Here is a 13,267-nt window from a genome sequence, read left to right as displayed (position 1 = left end):
AAGCTGAACTGACTAAATCCACCGGGAAAAGAAGGGTTTTATTGATAGGCTAATTTCTTGATCATAGTTGGTATTGAGGCAGGAAAGTTTCATCTGGGTCTGAGCCTTGGGATCAACTTTATAACATTGAACAATCTGGATAAAATATGGAGCTCCAGGCAGGTCTGGAAGAGCTCGGGAAGAGCTGCCAACAGGGAGTTGAACAGGAACAATGCTGCCTGTAGGATATTAAAGCATCACTGAAGTACATGAGAGACATCCATGGATGTGCTGGGACACCTCAGCCGCGATCTTCCCGAGCCCATCGGGACATCTCACACCCTCCCTCAGGTGACCCAGCCGGGGTTTTTTCCTCATCTTCAGAACTCGGTTCCTGGATTCAGCTGCTTTGAAGCTCAGTCTTGACCTAGAAATGAGCTTTTCAGGCCTTTTAGTATCTCCTGGCGACAGTGAAGTCGTCCATAACGGCTCTGACGGTGATTTCAACAGCACTGCTGTCGCCCGTTTTAATTTCATATACACGAGTAATAAAATTAGGCCATTTCCCCCAGATGGACGTTAATAAAGAGGTTCGAGACAGAAAACCAGATTACAGCTTTAATGACATAAACCGTAAACCAAAAGTTTACCTTTACATTCTTTAAACGGTGGCCAGTGCCTCGTCACCGCGGCGACGGGTTGATTATCACACGTTAGGTCATGGATAGTTGTATGAAAAATAAATGATTTATTTCTTAAATCTCGATATGTTTACTTTGTCGATAAATGTATAGAAATTGAGTATTATTGAGCGTGTTTACAGATGAGGGAGGGGAAGAAAAAAAAAATCAGGAAGAAGCAGGATTCTCTTTTAGTCAGTGGTGGAAAGAGCCTCGATCGGTGATGAGAGCGTGTGTGATGTTCAGACAGTTTGTTCTCCAACAGAACATTTCCTGGGATGGAAGACGCAGACGCACGGCACACACGTGGACGCACTCATGCTCGATTGTCTGATTCGGAGGAATGGGACCAGAGTGGAGTACTGAGATCACAGATGCAGAGACTACACACGACTGGTCATCTCGGCCCGTTTCCTGTGTTCCTTTAAGCATCAAAGGCCCGAGTCCTGTCAGAGCAGGTGAGAGGGGGACAGACCGGAAATACCTGAGGGATAATCAGCAGAATAATCAGCATGATCAGTGCAAATATGCCCACCCCGCCAAAAAAAAAATGTAAAAAAAATGCTCAGGTCTTCTGACTGAGGTGTCCCGGGTCCGAACTGGGACAGTTGTTCACGGCGTTGCCGACAGAGACGCATCAGCCCTCGACTTAACAGGTGAAGGGAGGAATCTGAAGACGAGCAGCTTCAACGTTATTGCTTAAATCTGGGCTCCGGTACGGTCCGGACCTCCTGGCGTGACCTCATTATTAGCCAAAAACGACGCAAAGTTCCAGCAAAATAAAGAAAAGGATACACGGCCGCGCCTCGATTAGGCTGAACGCGACCTCCTCGCGGGTCCGCGAAGGCACGGACGACACCGGGAGGCAAAAGCAGAGTTCTTCGCGCAGGACTAAACGTAATAACTTGATCATAAGTGACGCATGACTGAAGTGGCAACAGCAGCACGTACAACGGCGGTACAAAGGTCAAACGGACAGGACCGCGGGAATGTGGCCGCGTCCCCGTGGGAGCGCCGGCCGCGCTTTGGTCCGTCTACCCGAAGGTGGCGCCACAGTTGGGACACCGTCGCTGGCGCAGCGCGAAGCAGAAGAGGAGCCCCAGGGGGAAGAAGAAGATGGCACACAGGATTCCCAGGCAGGTGAAGTCGTCCTCCAGGACGCCGACCCTGCAGGTGGAACAGCATCGTCATGGTTACCATGTGATCAAACACAAGCAGGTGAAAAGAACCACATCCTGACATCACGGCTCGGTTTTCCTCATCGCCGACTTCCTCGTTTTAACGGTCAGGCTGAGCCTCGCTGCAGACGCCGCGGAGCTTTTCCAAACCTCATTTATATCTAATTTGACACATCGGTGGCCCCCCCCCCCGACACGGCGTGAAGAAACACGCGGTGAAGTCGGCGTCTCGCCGCCGCTTTTAACCGAAGTCACGGCGTCTCATGACTGCAGCGCGCACATCCTGAGCAAATGGGAGCTGAAAGGTCCCTTTGACGGTGAGATTAGATTATACTGAGATGATCTGGGCTTAGTTTACGTTTAGATGTGTAATGAAGTCAATTCTCCCGTCCCCTGAGCCGCCCGGGTACAGTGGCAGCGCCGGGCGCCGTGTGTCCGAGCAGACGAGGCTAAAGCTTTCGGGACCAAAAGTACACATCCGTGCTCTTAATCTACCTTTCGTTCCTGGAATGAACCATATTGCGTCAACATTTACAACCGCTGGCGCTGAGAAAATCCGTGACCTTTGCCCCCGGCCCCCAGCGTGGCCGTGACCAACCGCCACCTCGTCACATGTCTGAGGCCGAGGTCATCTGACTGGCGGGACGTTGACTCATGAACATTGTGACTGACGCACCGAGTTACTGATTCCAAACGCTTAAAGAGGAACAAACCACAGCGGCGCCGCTGTCTCCTCACCTGCAGGCGGGGCAGCCCCCCACCACCACCACCGACGGCTGGATGATGGCGTAGGTGCCGTGATACGGCTGCTGGGACACGGCGGGAACCGTCTGCGCTGATGGGTAACCTGCGGTAGAAAGGGTGCGCACGTTATTTAAGCACAGGTGACAAAGCATGGACATTTTGGGGGAGAGACGAACAGTCCTTAGAGGCTCAAAGAGGAAATGGGACTCAATCGGCAACACTTTTCTCATGAATTCGGTCTGGAAACGCGACCAGATTATTGTCACATGACCACAATCCGAGTGTGAAATCTAAGACGTGGGAGTTGTGACAGGCTGCAGTTTGGTGTCACAAACGACAATAACATGTGACCCAGGTCTGACAACAGTGCCGCGGTTGTTGCTGCAACCTCAGAGAGCAACAAACAGGAAATCACGTGCAACTTTCAAGAAAGGAGAGGGCCCGTTTACTTTCTGTTTGGGATTTGGGCTTTTTCCTGCCCCAAATTTCAACAAAACTGTTATCAAACTGCGCGTGCGCGGATGATAAAACAAACTAATGCTTGGGGGGATGTTACCCTCGGAGATTTGGCTAATAAGGTTTATCAGTTCGGCATTAATAAGGCCGAATCAAAGCCACCAGATTTGGGGCTGGCGCCGGGCAGGGCCGACACCTGTACCCGGCTGGGGAGCGACTCCCACGGCTTGTCTTACCTTGAGGGTCGGGGTACGCGTAGGGCGGCGGGGCGGGCGGGGGTATCGACCCATAGCCGGGCTGTTGCGGGCCGTACTCGTAAGCGCCAGGGACGGTGTTGTAGGCGGGAGGTCTGTCCGGGAGGAGAGGTTTGTTGTCCACCATCTCCGCAGATCGAACGAGTCTAGATCCCCGCGGTCAACTTGACTAAACTCGGCCTCAGAAGTGGAGTCCGGCCGCTGGTATCAGCGAAGCCCCGCGGAAAAACAAAGAAAGGACGCTGCGCCAGAAGGAAACTTCGTCCCTCTCCATGCGCCAACTTTGTCCCCGACGGCGCGGCCACAAAGTCTTCACCGAACGTCTCGTTGAAAGGCAGCAATGAGCCGAGTCCTCCCGGGAATGTTCAACTTAACACCATTTCCAGCTTCAGGCTTGGTCCTCAGGCACCGACGCGGCGGTCATCTGTCATCGCCTCGGCCCGAAACTCGAGTGGAAGTCAGGTACGCTTTTTTTGGTCTCTTTCTGTCTGGATTGTCACAAGAGAAGAATCATGTGATGCGCTGCTGTAGCGCCTCTGCGCACCGGAAGGCTTCTTAAAGCGGCAGAGCACGCAAATAACGCGCGCCTGCACGAGGAGCACTGCCTGCACGAGGAGCACTGCCTGCACGAGGAGCACTGCCTGCACGAGGAGCACTGCCTGCACGAGGAGCACTGCCTGCACGAGGAGCACTGCGACGGGCGGAAGACGCGCGCCGCGCGCGCGGCGGTCAGCTGTTGACATGATGCGGCTCCTTCCTCGCGCCTGAACCTTTAGGTTATAAATTGCAAGATGTGAATGTTTTAGGCCGTTTTTGTGGACTTACGTAACCGCTGCCGTTCACGTTATGTAAGTTTCACTATTGGGGCCTTAAATTCTGATCCACGTGAAAGTGATGCGGGCTGCGATGCGGAACATGAATATTAAAACAAGCAAAAAAAAAATCCACACCGTAGAGAAAGTGCGGTTATTATTTTTTTGTTTCCTCCTGAAAATATTCGTTTGTTAAAAAAAAAATAAAGCGATTTAGTGACACCAGGCGGTAAATGTTCAATAACACAGAAACGAACGTCTTTCCTGAAGCCCCGCCCCCTTTTCAAAACGCTTAAGCAGGGCCGACAGCTTAATGGCTATAGGGTATTTATTTAAAGGTATTTATTTATTCCGAAATTATAACATTCAAGGTTAAAATCAATTTTATGTTTAAGGATGTTAGTCCAAGTTACTGATCTCCTCAGCTTGGTTGTCTCTCTTGTTGATTATCGTACTGGTGACGATTAAGAGACTAACACAATAATCCAAATTCAAAAATGTAACTCTAAGATTGTCATAACTTCCTCATGTAGCCTTTTATTTCCAATGTTCTCGGAGGAGTCTTGTCATTAACTTCTGGAAATAGCGGTTGAGTGTAATTAAAGCCGATGTTTTTCAACAGAGCAACAATCTTTTATTTAAATACGCCGTAGCCAAACGTGTAAAACCATACCTAACGCTTTAATAATTGATACGTCGCTGACTAAATTATTGAAATATGCGCGTAGCTCACCTGCCGCCGTCTACGGTCACACGCGCCTGCGGTCCAACCAATGGGAGAGCGCGACCCGGTGCTCGCGCAGAGCGTCGGCCAATCAGAAGCCGCGCTGCGTCCATTTCCTGTTGTGGGCTCGAGAGTGGGACAGGACATTCCTTTGCTCCGAAAACAGCGTCTCTGGGCCGGGATGCGGCTAGCTTTCGCACCGCAGACGCGTTTGTGGTGACAGTGCGGGTGTTTGCGGGCGGTCTGCGGCTGGGCCGGCGGCCACAGAGAACAGATTACCACCTTTGCGGCGTCCCTCCCGCCTCGGTGCTTTATTACGCTGCGCTGCGTTGATGTGAATGAACATGTTGAATGGGTCGACAGCTGTCGGCTCGTGCACCTGATGTCACGTGCTCTTCCCTTGACCACTGCAGATCGGATACCAACATTCAGGTAATCAGCTGTAGTATATTCTAGAAAACTGCAGCGAAACACATTTATTGCGAACATTTTCCTGTTTAATTCTGATTATTTTGGTTTTTGGTTATTTCCAGCTGCCGGTCTGTTTCGCCTCCTTCCACATTTGTTTTGAATTCTTAAAATAACCGACTGTCAACGTTGGAGCGGATTAGTATCAGTCGATGAAGCTAACGCCAAGTTATGCAACAACACACATAATAGAACTTCCGGTAATTTTCAGATTAAAACATCGTTTTAGTGCCTTCAGAGCAATTTGCTTAAATATTATACTCTTTATTTTAGGAGGAACCCAACTCGAAAATCATAGATTCAGAATTAGATTATTGAAATAAATCTGTTCTCAGTAATTCAGTTGTTTAAACACTGAAGATCATTTGATATTGTACAATAATGCCTCTTGGATATTAAAAATCATTGATAAAATGATTCTAAAAATTGATTCTAAAAATCATTCTAACCTAATTTCAGTATTTTTTCTTAATCACGTCAACGTGTTTTAAAGTCATAGTTTTTCAATAATATTTGGCACAAGTAAAACGAGAGATTTGATGGGTTATCATTTTAATAGTATATTGTCAAAAGTAAAATATAGTAAACAAGCTTTTTAATTTTAAAAAAACACACATTTCTGTGCTATTTTTTAAATACACCAGTAACACTCCAATTCAGCACTTTTGAACTGACTGCCGTGCGCTCTCTGCGCAGGGGTCACCATGCCGATCACGCTGCTGTGGGCCGTGGACGTGTACGGCCGGGTGTACAGCCTGTCTACGGCCGGCCAGCAGTGGGTGCGTGCTGACGACATGCTGCTGGAGCTGAAGCGGGTCTCTGCAGGGAAGGGCCGCTGCTGGGGCATCGGCTGTGACCACCGTGTTTACCTCAACATGATGCCCAGCGAGACCTCCATCCGCTACCGCGAGGAGGCCTACGAGAACCAGGTCAGGCCTCAGCCGCACGGCGGTTCGGGAGGTGGTGGGTGCTGATGTTTGAGGTGCTGAATCTTTGTCGCCAGAGGTGGAACCCTGTCGACGGCTTCACTGACGTTCTGCTGCCCACCGACCGCTGGCCGTGGAGCGACGTCACCGGGCTGAACCCCCAGCCGCTGCACAGTTTTGAGCTGCCGTCCCGCAGCTGGGACTGGGAGGGGGACTGGTATGTGGATCAGTGCTGTGGGGGAGAGCCCAGTCAGGGTGGGGTAAGAAACTAAACACGTGCACAGCTCTCTTTCCTCTTTTTTATGCCCTCATTCTTCCTGTAACTCTCCTCAGGGCTGGGAATACGCAGTGGATTTTCCAGCCAACTTCTCTCCGGATAAGAAGTGGAACTCTTGTGTGCGTCGCAGGCGGTGGATCCGCTACAGGAGATACATCGCCCAGGGCACCTGGGCCAAGGTTTGCACCGTCTCTGCCTCACTGCGCCATAATGATGATCACTAGAAACATCTGACTGCCTCCCCGTAGATTCCTCTGGACAACCCAAAGAAACCCCTGCTGCCCCTCTGTGACATAAGCTGTGGTGGTTGGGAGATGAGTGACCAGTCTGGGAGGTATCCCTACCTGTGGGGGGTGTCCCAACAAGGCCAGGTCAGTGACCCCCAGTTATGTGGTTCAGAATTTGTCAAACATGTAAAGTCCAACGTCCTTTACTAACAATTCATCTAAAGTTTTCAGTCACACTACTGTATAATAGCGTGATCTATTATGTATTTCACCACTAGATGGAAGCACGATCCCATGTAATTTCCTGTTCAGCTGTCATGTTATTTGCTTTTTTATGTGATTTGTAAAGTAAGGATGACACTTTCACACTTTAGGTGTGGTTCAGAGAGGGCATCTACCCCCGTGTCCCAGAAGGCTCCAGCTGGGAGGAAGTGGAGACGCCCAAGGAGGTGGCTCAGTTATCGGCCGGCCCGGGAGACCTTTTGTGGGCCGTGCTGTGGGACGGGAACCTACTGGTCCGTACTGGCCTCAGCCTGGATAGTCCAACTGGTCTGTAGACCACCTGTGTCGTGTTCATTTAACAATTTCTTCTTTTTATTGGGGTTGTTTAAAGGGTGACAGTCAGTATTTTCTGTCTTCTTCCAGGCACGTCGTGGGTCGAGGTCGAGTCTCCAGGAACCAAAGTGGAAGCGCTCCATGTGGCGGTCGGCGTTAGCGTGGTCTGGGTGGTCACGAAAGACTATAAGGTGAGTCAAAGAAGAAAAAGAACTACAGCTGCTGCTGCTGCTGCTCGCGGTGTGTTTGACACGCGACTGTGTGTGTTTCAAGGTGTGGTTCAGACGCGGCGTGAACTCCCACAACCCCTGCGGCTCTGGCTGGATCAGCATCGGAGGGGAGATGCTGATGGTGGATGTTGGACTCAACGATCAGGTTCAAAGATGTCTCAGTGGTTCATAATCTTGTGATTGTAAAGTTTGGATGAGTAGCTGTTGATGCAACAAAATGATTCTTATCTGGATTCAGGCTGATGTAGATGCATAGAAACCCACTAGGGCCATATTTGAAACTTAATGGCGTTCTAATGACATGTGTATTGGTGCTAAACCTGGTTTCCATGGATACCACGTGTAGGAATATTCCAGAGTTCATCATTTAGAGCCTGACTGCGGTGCCACACTTGTGCATCTAAAGCTTATTCTGAAATTCAGGCGATTGCTGTAGAACCATGTGACCTTTTGGCTCCTCCCACTTTACTACATTTACTTATTGCACCCAGGCATGAACCTTCTTACCCACTTCACCCTTGGCGGCGTTGTCGGGGGAGTCTGCAAAGTCACTGCCCTGTAACATGAGTGCGTCCCACTGTGGCGGCCAGCGTCCCGGCAGCAGCCCCCCCCCCCCCCATCCCAGACGACGTCCCTCCTGGCCTGACATATGGGCCATTCTCTAATTAGAAGCTGGGCAAGCCGCCATCACCATATCCCACATTTCATGTTCGGGGTTGTAAATATGGAGCCGGCTTGTGAACGGCCTTGCCTTATTTGACCTGACAGAGCAGCGGCGCCGGTGGCTCAGTGACGGGATTTAAGTCAACTTCTCTGTTTTTTCTGCCTCGTCTGCCGCGGAAAAGTGTAAATCAAACTGTTGACACATCTGCAGTCAGCGCCTGTTGTTGTGTCTGTCAGGTGTGGGCTGTTGGTGAGGACCGCGGTCTCTACTTCAGGATGGGCGTGACCCTGTCTGAGCCCAGCGGGAACGGCTGGATTCCCGTCTCTGCCCAGTGGGGACCCAGGAAGGATCCAGGTCCCAGGTCAGTGTGAGAATTCAGCTTATTCTATGAACCAGGTTGGTTGGAGTCACATGTGTCTCTTTGGAATAGGAGCAAGTGTGCGGGTCATGTGACTCAGGCCACGCCCCCTCCTCTCCTGAGCTGCTCGGACTCGGACTCGGACGTGGGTCTGACCGGAATGCAACCCATCAGGAATGAGACCCCCGTCCTGGAGGCAGCGTCCCCCTCCGTGGTCCCTCTAGCGGGACCCGACGAGTCCCCGCCCACCGCCGGTTCAGACCCTCCCTCGGAGGCTCCCAAGCCGTTCATCCCCACGAGTGACAGCTTCATCAACAGTCTGGTGTCGGACCGCGACAAGGCCTCCACACCACAGGCGTCCATCCTGGAGGAAGCCGAGGAGCCGTCTCCCGCTCCGGTGCTGGCCACCCCCGACCCCGAGGCGCACAACATCCCGTGGATGAACGTGGATCTGGAGGGCGCGGAAGCAAGTCAGAGCGGGCGGGAGGCGGGAGCGTCTCCAGCCGATGGAGCCGCCAGCTACGCCCTGGGGACGCTGGAGACGTCCCAGGCTGTCGGAGAAACAGACGGGCCAGTGTGGGCCTGGATTTCCGGCGGCGGCTGCGAAGTGGATGCGGAGTCTCAGACCAGCTGGCTGAGCCCCACAGGTACCTTCAGAACCCGTACGATGATTCCGCCGCCACAAACGTGGCCGTATTCAAGCTTCTGCGTGTATATCTGTGTCGTCTCGACAACCGTGTGTCCCCGTCTCGTGCAGAGATAACCCTCATCTCTGTTGTTGGGACCAGGTCCCCTCACCAGCTCCCTGTCCCTGACGCCGGTCCAGTCCACCGCCTGGAGCGATCAGCAGCAGCAGCCGGAGCGCAGAGACGAGATCAGCCGGAAGCCGCTGGAGCGGAGCAACGTAAGACCCAGCGGTCGCTGGGAGATGCCGTCCTCCCTCCGAGCTCACACACATGTCTCCGTGCAGTCGGTGTGGGTCCGCAAGGGCGCGCTGCGCTGGTGGAGGGACTGGAAGCCCCAGCGCTGGGCGGACGTGGGCGTCGCCCTCGAGCAGTCCACCGGCTCCGACGGCAGGAAGGACAGTATTTTCTTCGTCTACTACACACAGTACGATGAGAAAAAGGTCGGTTCCGCTGCGAGAGCAAATGTGTGGCGCGCACGTGCACGCGAGCCCGGCGACCCGCCTGAAGAGCGCTTCTCTTTACTTTCAGTACCTTCAGGTGTTTGTGAACGAAGTGACGGCGCTGGTTCCGCTGCTGCGAGACGGACACTTCGCCTTCGCCGTGTACACGCCTGAACGGACCAAACAGAGGTGGCCCCTGATCCTGACGGCGCACGCTGAGCAGGACCTGAACCACTGGGTAACAGTAGACAAAACTGGCCTTCAAAGCTGACCCCTGTAGCCTAGATCTGATCTTACCGCTAAAGTTCCCATGATTCCCTCTGCTGACAGCATTGTCCTGCGTCCCCAGCTGTCCCTGTTGTCCGACTGTTGCTGCGAGTTTCGAGGGATCGCCGGACCGCCCTCCAGGCAGGCCCTGTGGTCCACGACCTCCAAGGGGGACATCATGGTGCACGAGCCGTCGTTCGCCCTGGAGTCCACCGCGCACACGCATGGCTGTGACCTCATGTAAATATCAGCCGACCCATCTGGCTGTGGTCGCTTCCCAACACTTGACGTCCGCCAACGTGTCCAGAACTCGCTAACGTTAATTCTCTGCCTGCTGGAACTAGCTTGTCCTGCCTTGTTTCTTTCCTCTGTGTGTGTGTGTGTGTGTGTGTGTGTGTGTGTGTGTGGTGTGTGTGTGTGTGTGTGTGTGTGTGTGTGTGTGTGTGTGTGTGTGTGTGCGTGCGTGTGTGTGTGTGCGATTAACGAGGCTGCTAACGCTCGGTGCTTCTGCTGTGTGGTGCTGCAGGTTCTGGCGACAGGTCCCGGGTCACCTGCGCTGTGTAGAGTCTAACAGTCTGGGGCTGGTGTGGGGCATTGGGTGGGACGGCACCGCCTGGGTCTTCAGCGGGCGCCATGGGCAGCAGCCCGCTCCTGGTAATCTTGCCCCTGCAGACATGGACCCGCTTGTTCCACACGTATTGAGTCCTTTAAAATCCGCCCCCCTCGTCTGTGTCTCCGGTTTCTCACCTGTTCTCCGTGCAGCCCTTTGACTCCGCATGCACGCGTACACCGGAGTCCGCGCGCTAGCGTTACATTAGTGTCCGTGTGCTCTGCAGCCCAAGAGGCTCCGCTGCACCAGCAGACCGACGTGAGGAACGTTCACGTGTACGAGAACCAAAGATGGAACCCCCTGACGGGATATACGGACAAGTAGGAGCATGTGGGCGTGGCTTAACGCGCTTTGGCGGTCTTTTTTGTCTTCTGTCACTAATGGATTGTGTTTGGGTTTGTCCCAGAGGGCTCCCGACGGACCGCCCCATGTGGAGCGACGAGAGCGGGCTGAAGGAGTGCACCAAGGGCAACACGCCCCCACCCTCCCCACAGTGGTCCTGGGTAGGCGCGCTGACCCCCATTCAACCACCTCTTAGAATCTCATCAGCAAATATTTGACCTGTTTTCCCCCCAACACTGTGTTTCAGGTGTCAGAGTGGGCCGTGGACGTCGGCGTCCCCGGGGGGACGGACAAAGAGGGCTGGCAGTACGCCGCAGACTTCCCCGCGTACGTCACCGCCACCGCTCAAAGCCAACAGAGGCGTAACAGAGTGTAACACCGCTCCTCGTTTCCTCCAACAGAACTTTCCACGGACACAAAACCTTGAAGGACTTTGTGAGACGTAGAAGATGGACGAGGTACCTGGACACGCGCCTTCCCGAGGCGTCTCTGCCACGGGGCCGACGGCAACTGACCATGTTTGTGCGTGCAGGAAGTGCAGGATCACACCGGGGGGCCCGTGGCAGCAGGTGCCGCCCCTCCACCTGAGCGACGTCTCCCTGATGCCGTGCCTGGCCCAGAGCCGGATGGAGCAGGTCCCCGTCTGGGCCATCAGCGAGAAGGGGGACGTGCTGTGTCGCCTGGGAGTGAGTCCCCAGAACCCTCCGGTGAGGACGCACGCGCTCCAGCGCCACTCTCGCTCGGTCAAAACCCGGCCGTGCCAACTGTGTTGACCCGCCGGCGCTGCTCTTCCAGGGCAGCTCCTGGCTGCACGTGGGCACCGACCAGCCCTTCAAGTCCATCTCCATCGGTGGAGCCTGTCAGGTCTGGGCCATCGCCAGGGACGGAGCGGTGTTCTACAGAGGGTCCGTTTCCCAACAGAACCCTGCAGGTAGGAACGCTGAACTGGGACTAGTTTATCACCACTGCACTTTTGTTCACTTGTATTCAAGGCTGTTATTTACCCCCCCCTCCCCACAGGAGAATGCTGGTACCACATCCCGCCCCCCCCCCGACAGATGCTCCGACAGCTCTCGGTGGGCCGGACTTCTGTCTTCGCTGTGGATGAAAACGGTGAGCAGCGGCGAAACCGTTTCCACGCCAGCATCATAAACGCTCACGGAGCCATTTTGGGTCCCTACAGGGAACCTGTGGTACCGACAGGGCCTCACCCCCAGCTACCCCCAGGGTTCCACCTGGGAGCTCGTCTCCAACAACGTCACCAAAGTGTCCGTGGGCCCGCTGGACCAGGTCAGAGCAGAGGACCCTCGCATGCGTAAGTAGGTGGGGCGGGACCGGTAATGACGCCGCTGTCGTCTGCAGGTGTGGACGGTGGCGGAGAGCATCCCGGGCTTCCCCACCGAGACGCCCGGGGCCGTCTGCCACAGGCTGGGGGTGGGACCCATGCAGCCCAGGGGCCAGTCCTGGGACTACGGGGTCGGGGTGAGTGTTGCCTTTAGAAATGCGCCATTTGGCTTCGCCGACCTGAGCGAGTGCGTCTCTTCCTCAGGGAGGATGGGAGCACATCAGTGTGAGGGGGAACTCTGTCGAGGCTCCCCGCACCCGCCACCCTCCTGCTGCGTCCCCCCGCAGCCCGCTCCCCCCGCAGCGCCCGGCACAAGTCAACGGGAACGCCGGAGGGGTGTAAGGCACGCCCACCCCTCTCCTCCTCACTCTTCTGTCACCCCCTTGGCCACGGCGGGGCCCTGAACCGCGTCTGACTAAAGGGTCCGGAGTGGTTCGGTCGGGCCTGGGTGGGAAGGGGAACACTTCCTGTCGGGAGACGGCGGCCTGGAACAGCTTCGGATAGAAGGGGAGAATAAGCTGTGCATGTGTCCTCTCCTCCTGGTGGAGCCAGCGTTCACTCTCCTGCAGTTAAAGGGCTTAAGGTTCAGGCCTCCAGCCACCGCCTGGAGCCGTCTTCATCCTGGTGTCCCTTTGTTTGTGTTTGTGTTTATTATCTTTCTTTGTGTTTGCTGTCCGCTTCTCCCGGTTTTGTTTGCAGATGTTTGGGGGGATTTTTTTTTTTCCCCATAAAACCTTCTCAAAAATACTTGATTTCCATGTTATTTCTACAAAACTGCTGACGCTTGATCAAATCACAAGTCAACAGAGCAACTTCTGACCTTTCACCTGGAGTCTGACGCCCTGCGTCGGTACCTACGCCAGCAATGCTCACGTCTCTGAAAGCATCAGACTGGACCATTACAATGACCTGATCACTTCACTTCTATAATTGGCCTCATTGATAACGCGTTGACTGGCGCCCCCTGCTGTCCTCGCTCGTAACTGCAGCGACTGTTGACGCTGATCGCCATTGTGACGTCACAGGGAAACCTGAGTTAAAACCT

General features: G+C 54.1%; 2 protein-coding genes across 7 annotated transcripts; one reads left to right on the top strand and one right to left on the bottom strand.

The window, feature by feature from the left end:
• Positions 1-583: 583 nt before the first annotated feature.
• bri3 (brain protein I3) lies at positions 584-3,778 on the bottom strand. Its single transcript, XM_003964555.3, has 3 exons — positions 3,274-3,778; positions 2,576-2,684; positions 584-1,826 (listed from the first exon to the last, which is right to left on the bottom strand). Exons 1-3 carry the CDS (start codon positions 3,416-3,418, stop codon positions 1,694-1,696), a joined length of 387 nt encoding a protein of 128 aa, XP_003964604.1. The 5' UTR covers positions 3,419-3,778; the 3' UTR covers positions 584-1,693.
• On the top strand, positions 2,585-12,967 carry tecpr1b (tectonin beta-propeller repeat containing 1b). 6 transcript variants are annotated; one of them, XM_029836520.1, is made up of 25 exons: positions 2,585-2,721; positions 5,992-6,224; positions 6,299-6,481; positions 6,555-6,677; positions 6,747-6,869; positions 7,100-7,274; positions 7,371-7,471; positions 7,554-7,655; positions 8,411-8,535; positions 8,605-9,179; positions 9,321-9,436; positions 9,503-9,658; positions 9,747-9,896; positions 10,008-10,165; positions 10,452-10,579; positions 10,762-10,855; positions 10,942-11,038; positions 11,125-11,204; positions 11,279-11,335; positions 11,410-11,584; positions 11,673-11,808; positions 11,898-11,990; positions 12,061-12,167; positions 12,240-12,359; positions 12,427-12,967. In XM_029836520.1, the coding sequence occupies exons 2-25, from the start codon at positions 6,000-6,002 to the stop codon at positions 12,562-12,564; spliced, it is 3,537 nt and encodes a 1,178-aa protein (XP_029692380.1). In that variant the 5' UTR covers positions 2,585-2,721; positions 5,992-5,999; the 3' UTR covers positions 12,565-12,967. The 6 variants fall into 6 exon arrangements, with proteins under 6 accessions (XP_029692380.1, XP_029692376.1, XP_029692378.1 ...); XM_029836518.1 differs by lacking the exon at positions 2,585-2,721 and adding exons at positions 3,930-5,259; positions 5,361-5,495 and having other exon boundaries at positions 9,321-9,658; XM_029836516.1 differs by having other exon boundaries at positions 9,321-9,658.
• The last annotated feature ends 300 nt before the right edge of the window (positions 12,968-13,267 follow it).

The sequence above is a fragment of the Takifugu rubripes genome, chromosome 5, assembly GCF_901000725.2.
Source record: "Takifugu rubripes chromosome 5, fTakRub1.2, whole genome shotgun sequence".
NCBI classification, from domain to species: Eukaryota; Metazoa; Chordata; class Actinopteri; order Tetraodontiformes; family Tetraodontidae; genus Takifugu; species Takifugu rubripes.
Note: the sequence above shows the minus strand (reverse complement) of the source record. Positions and strands in the feature narration are given on the sequence as shown.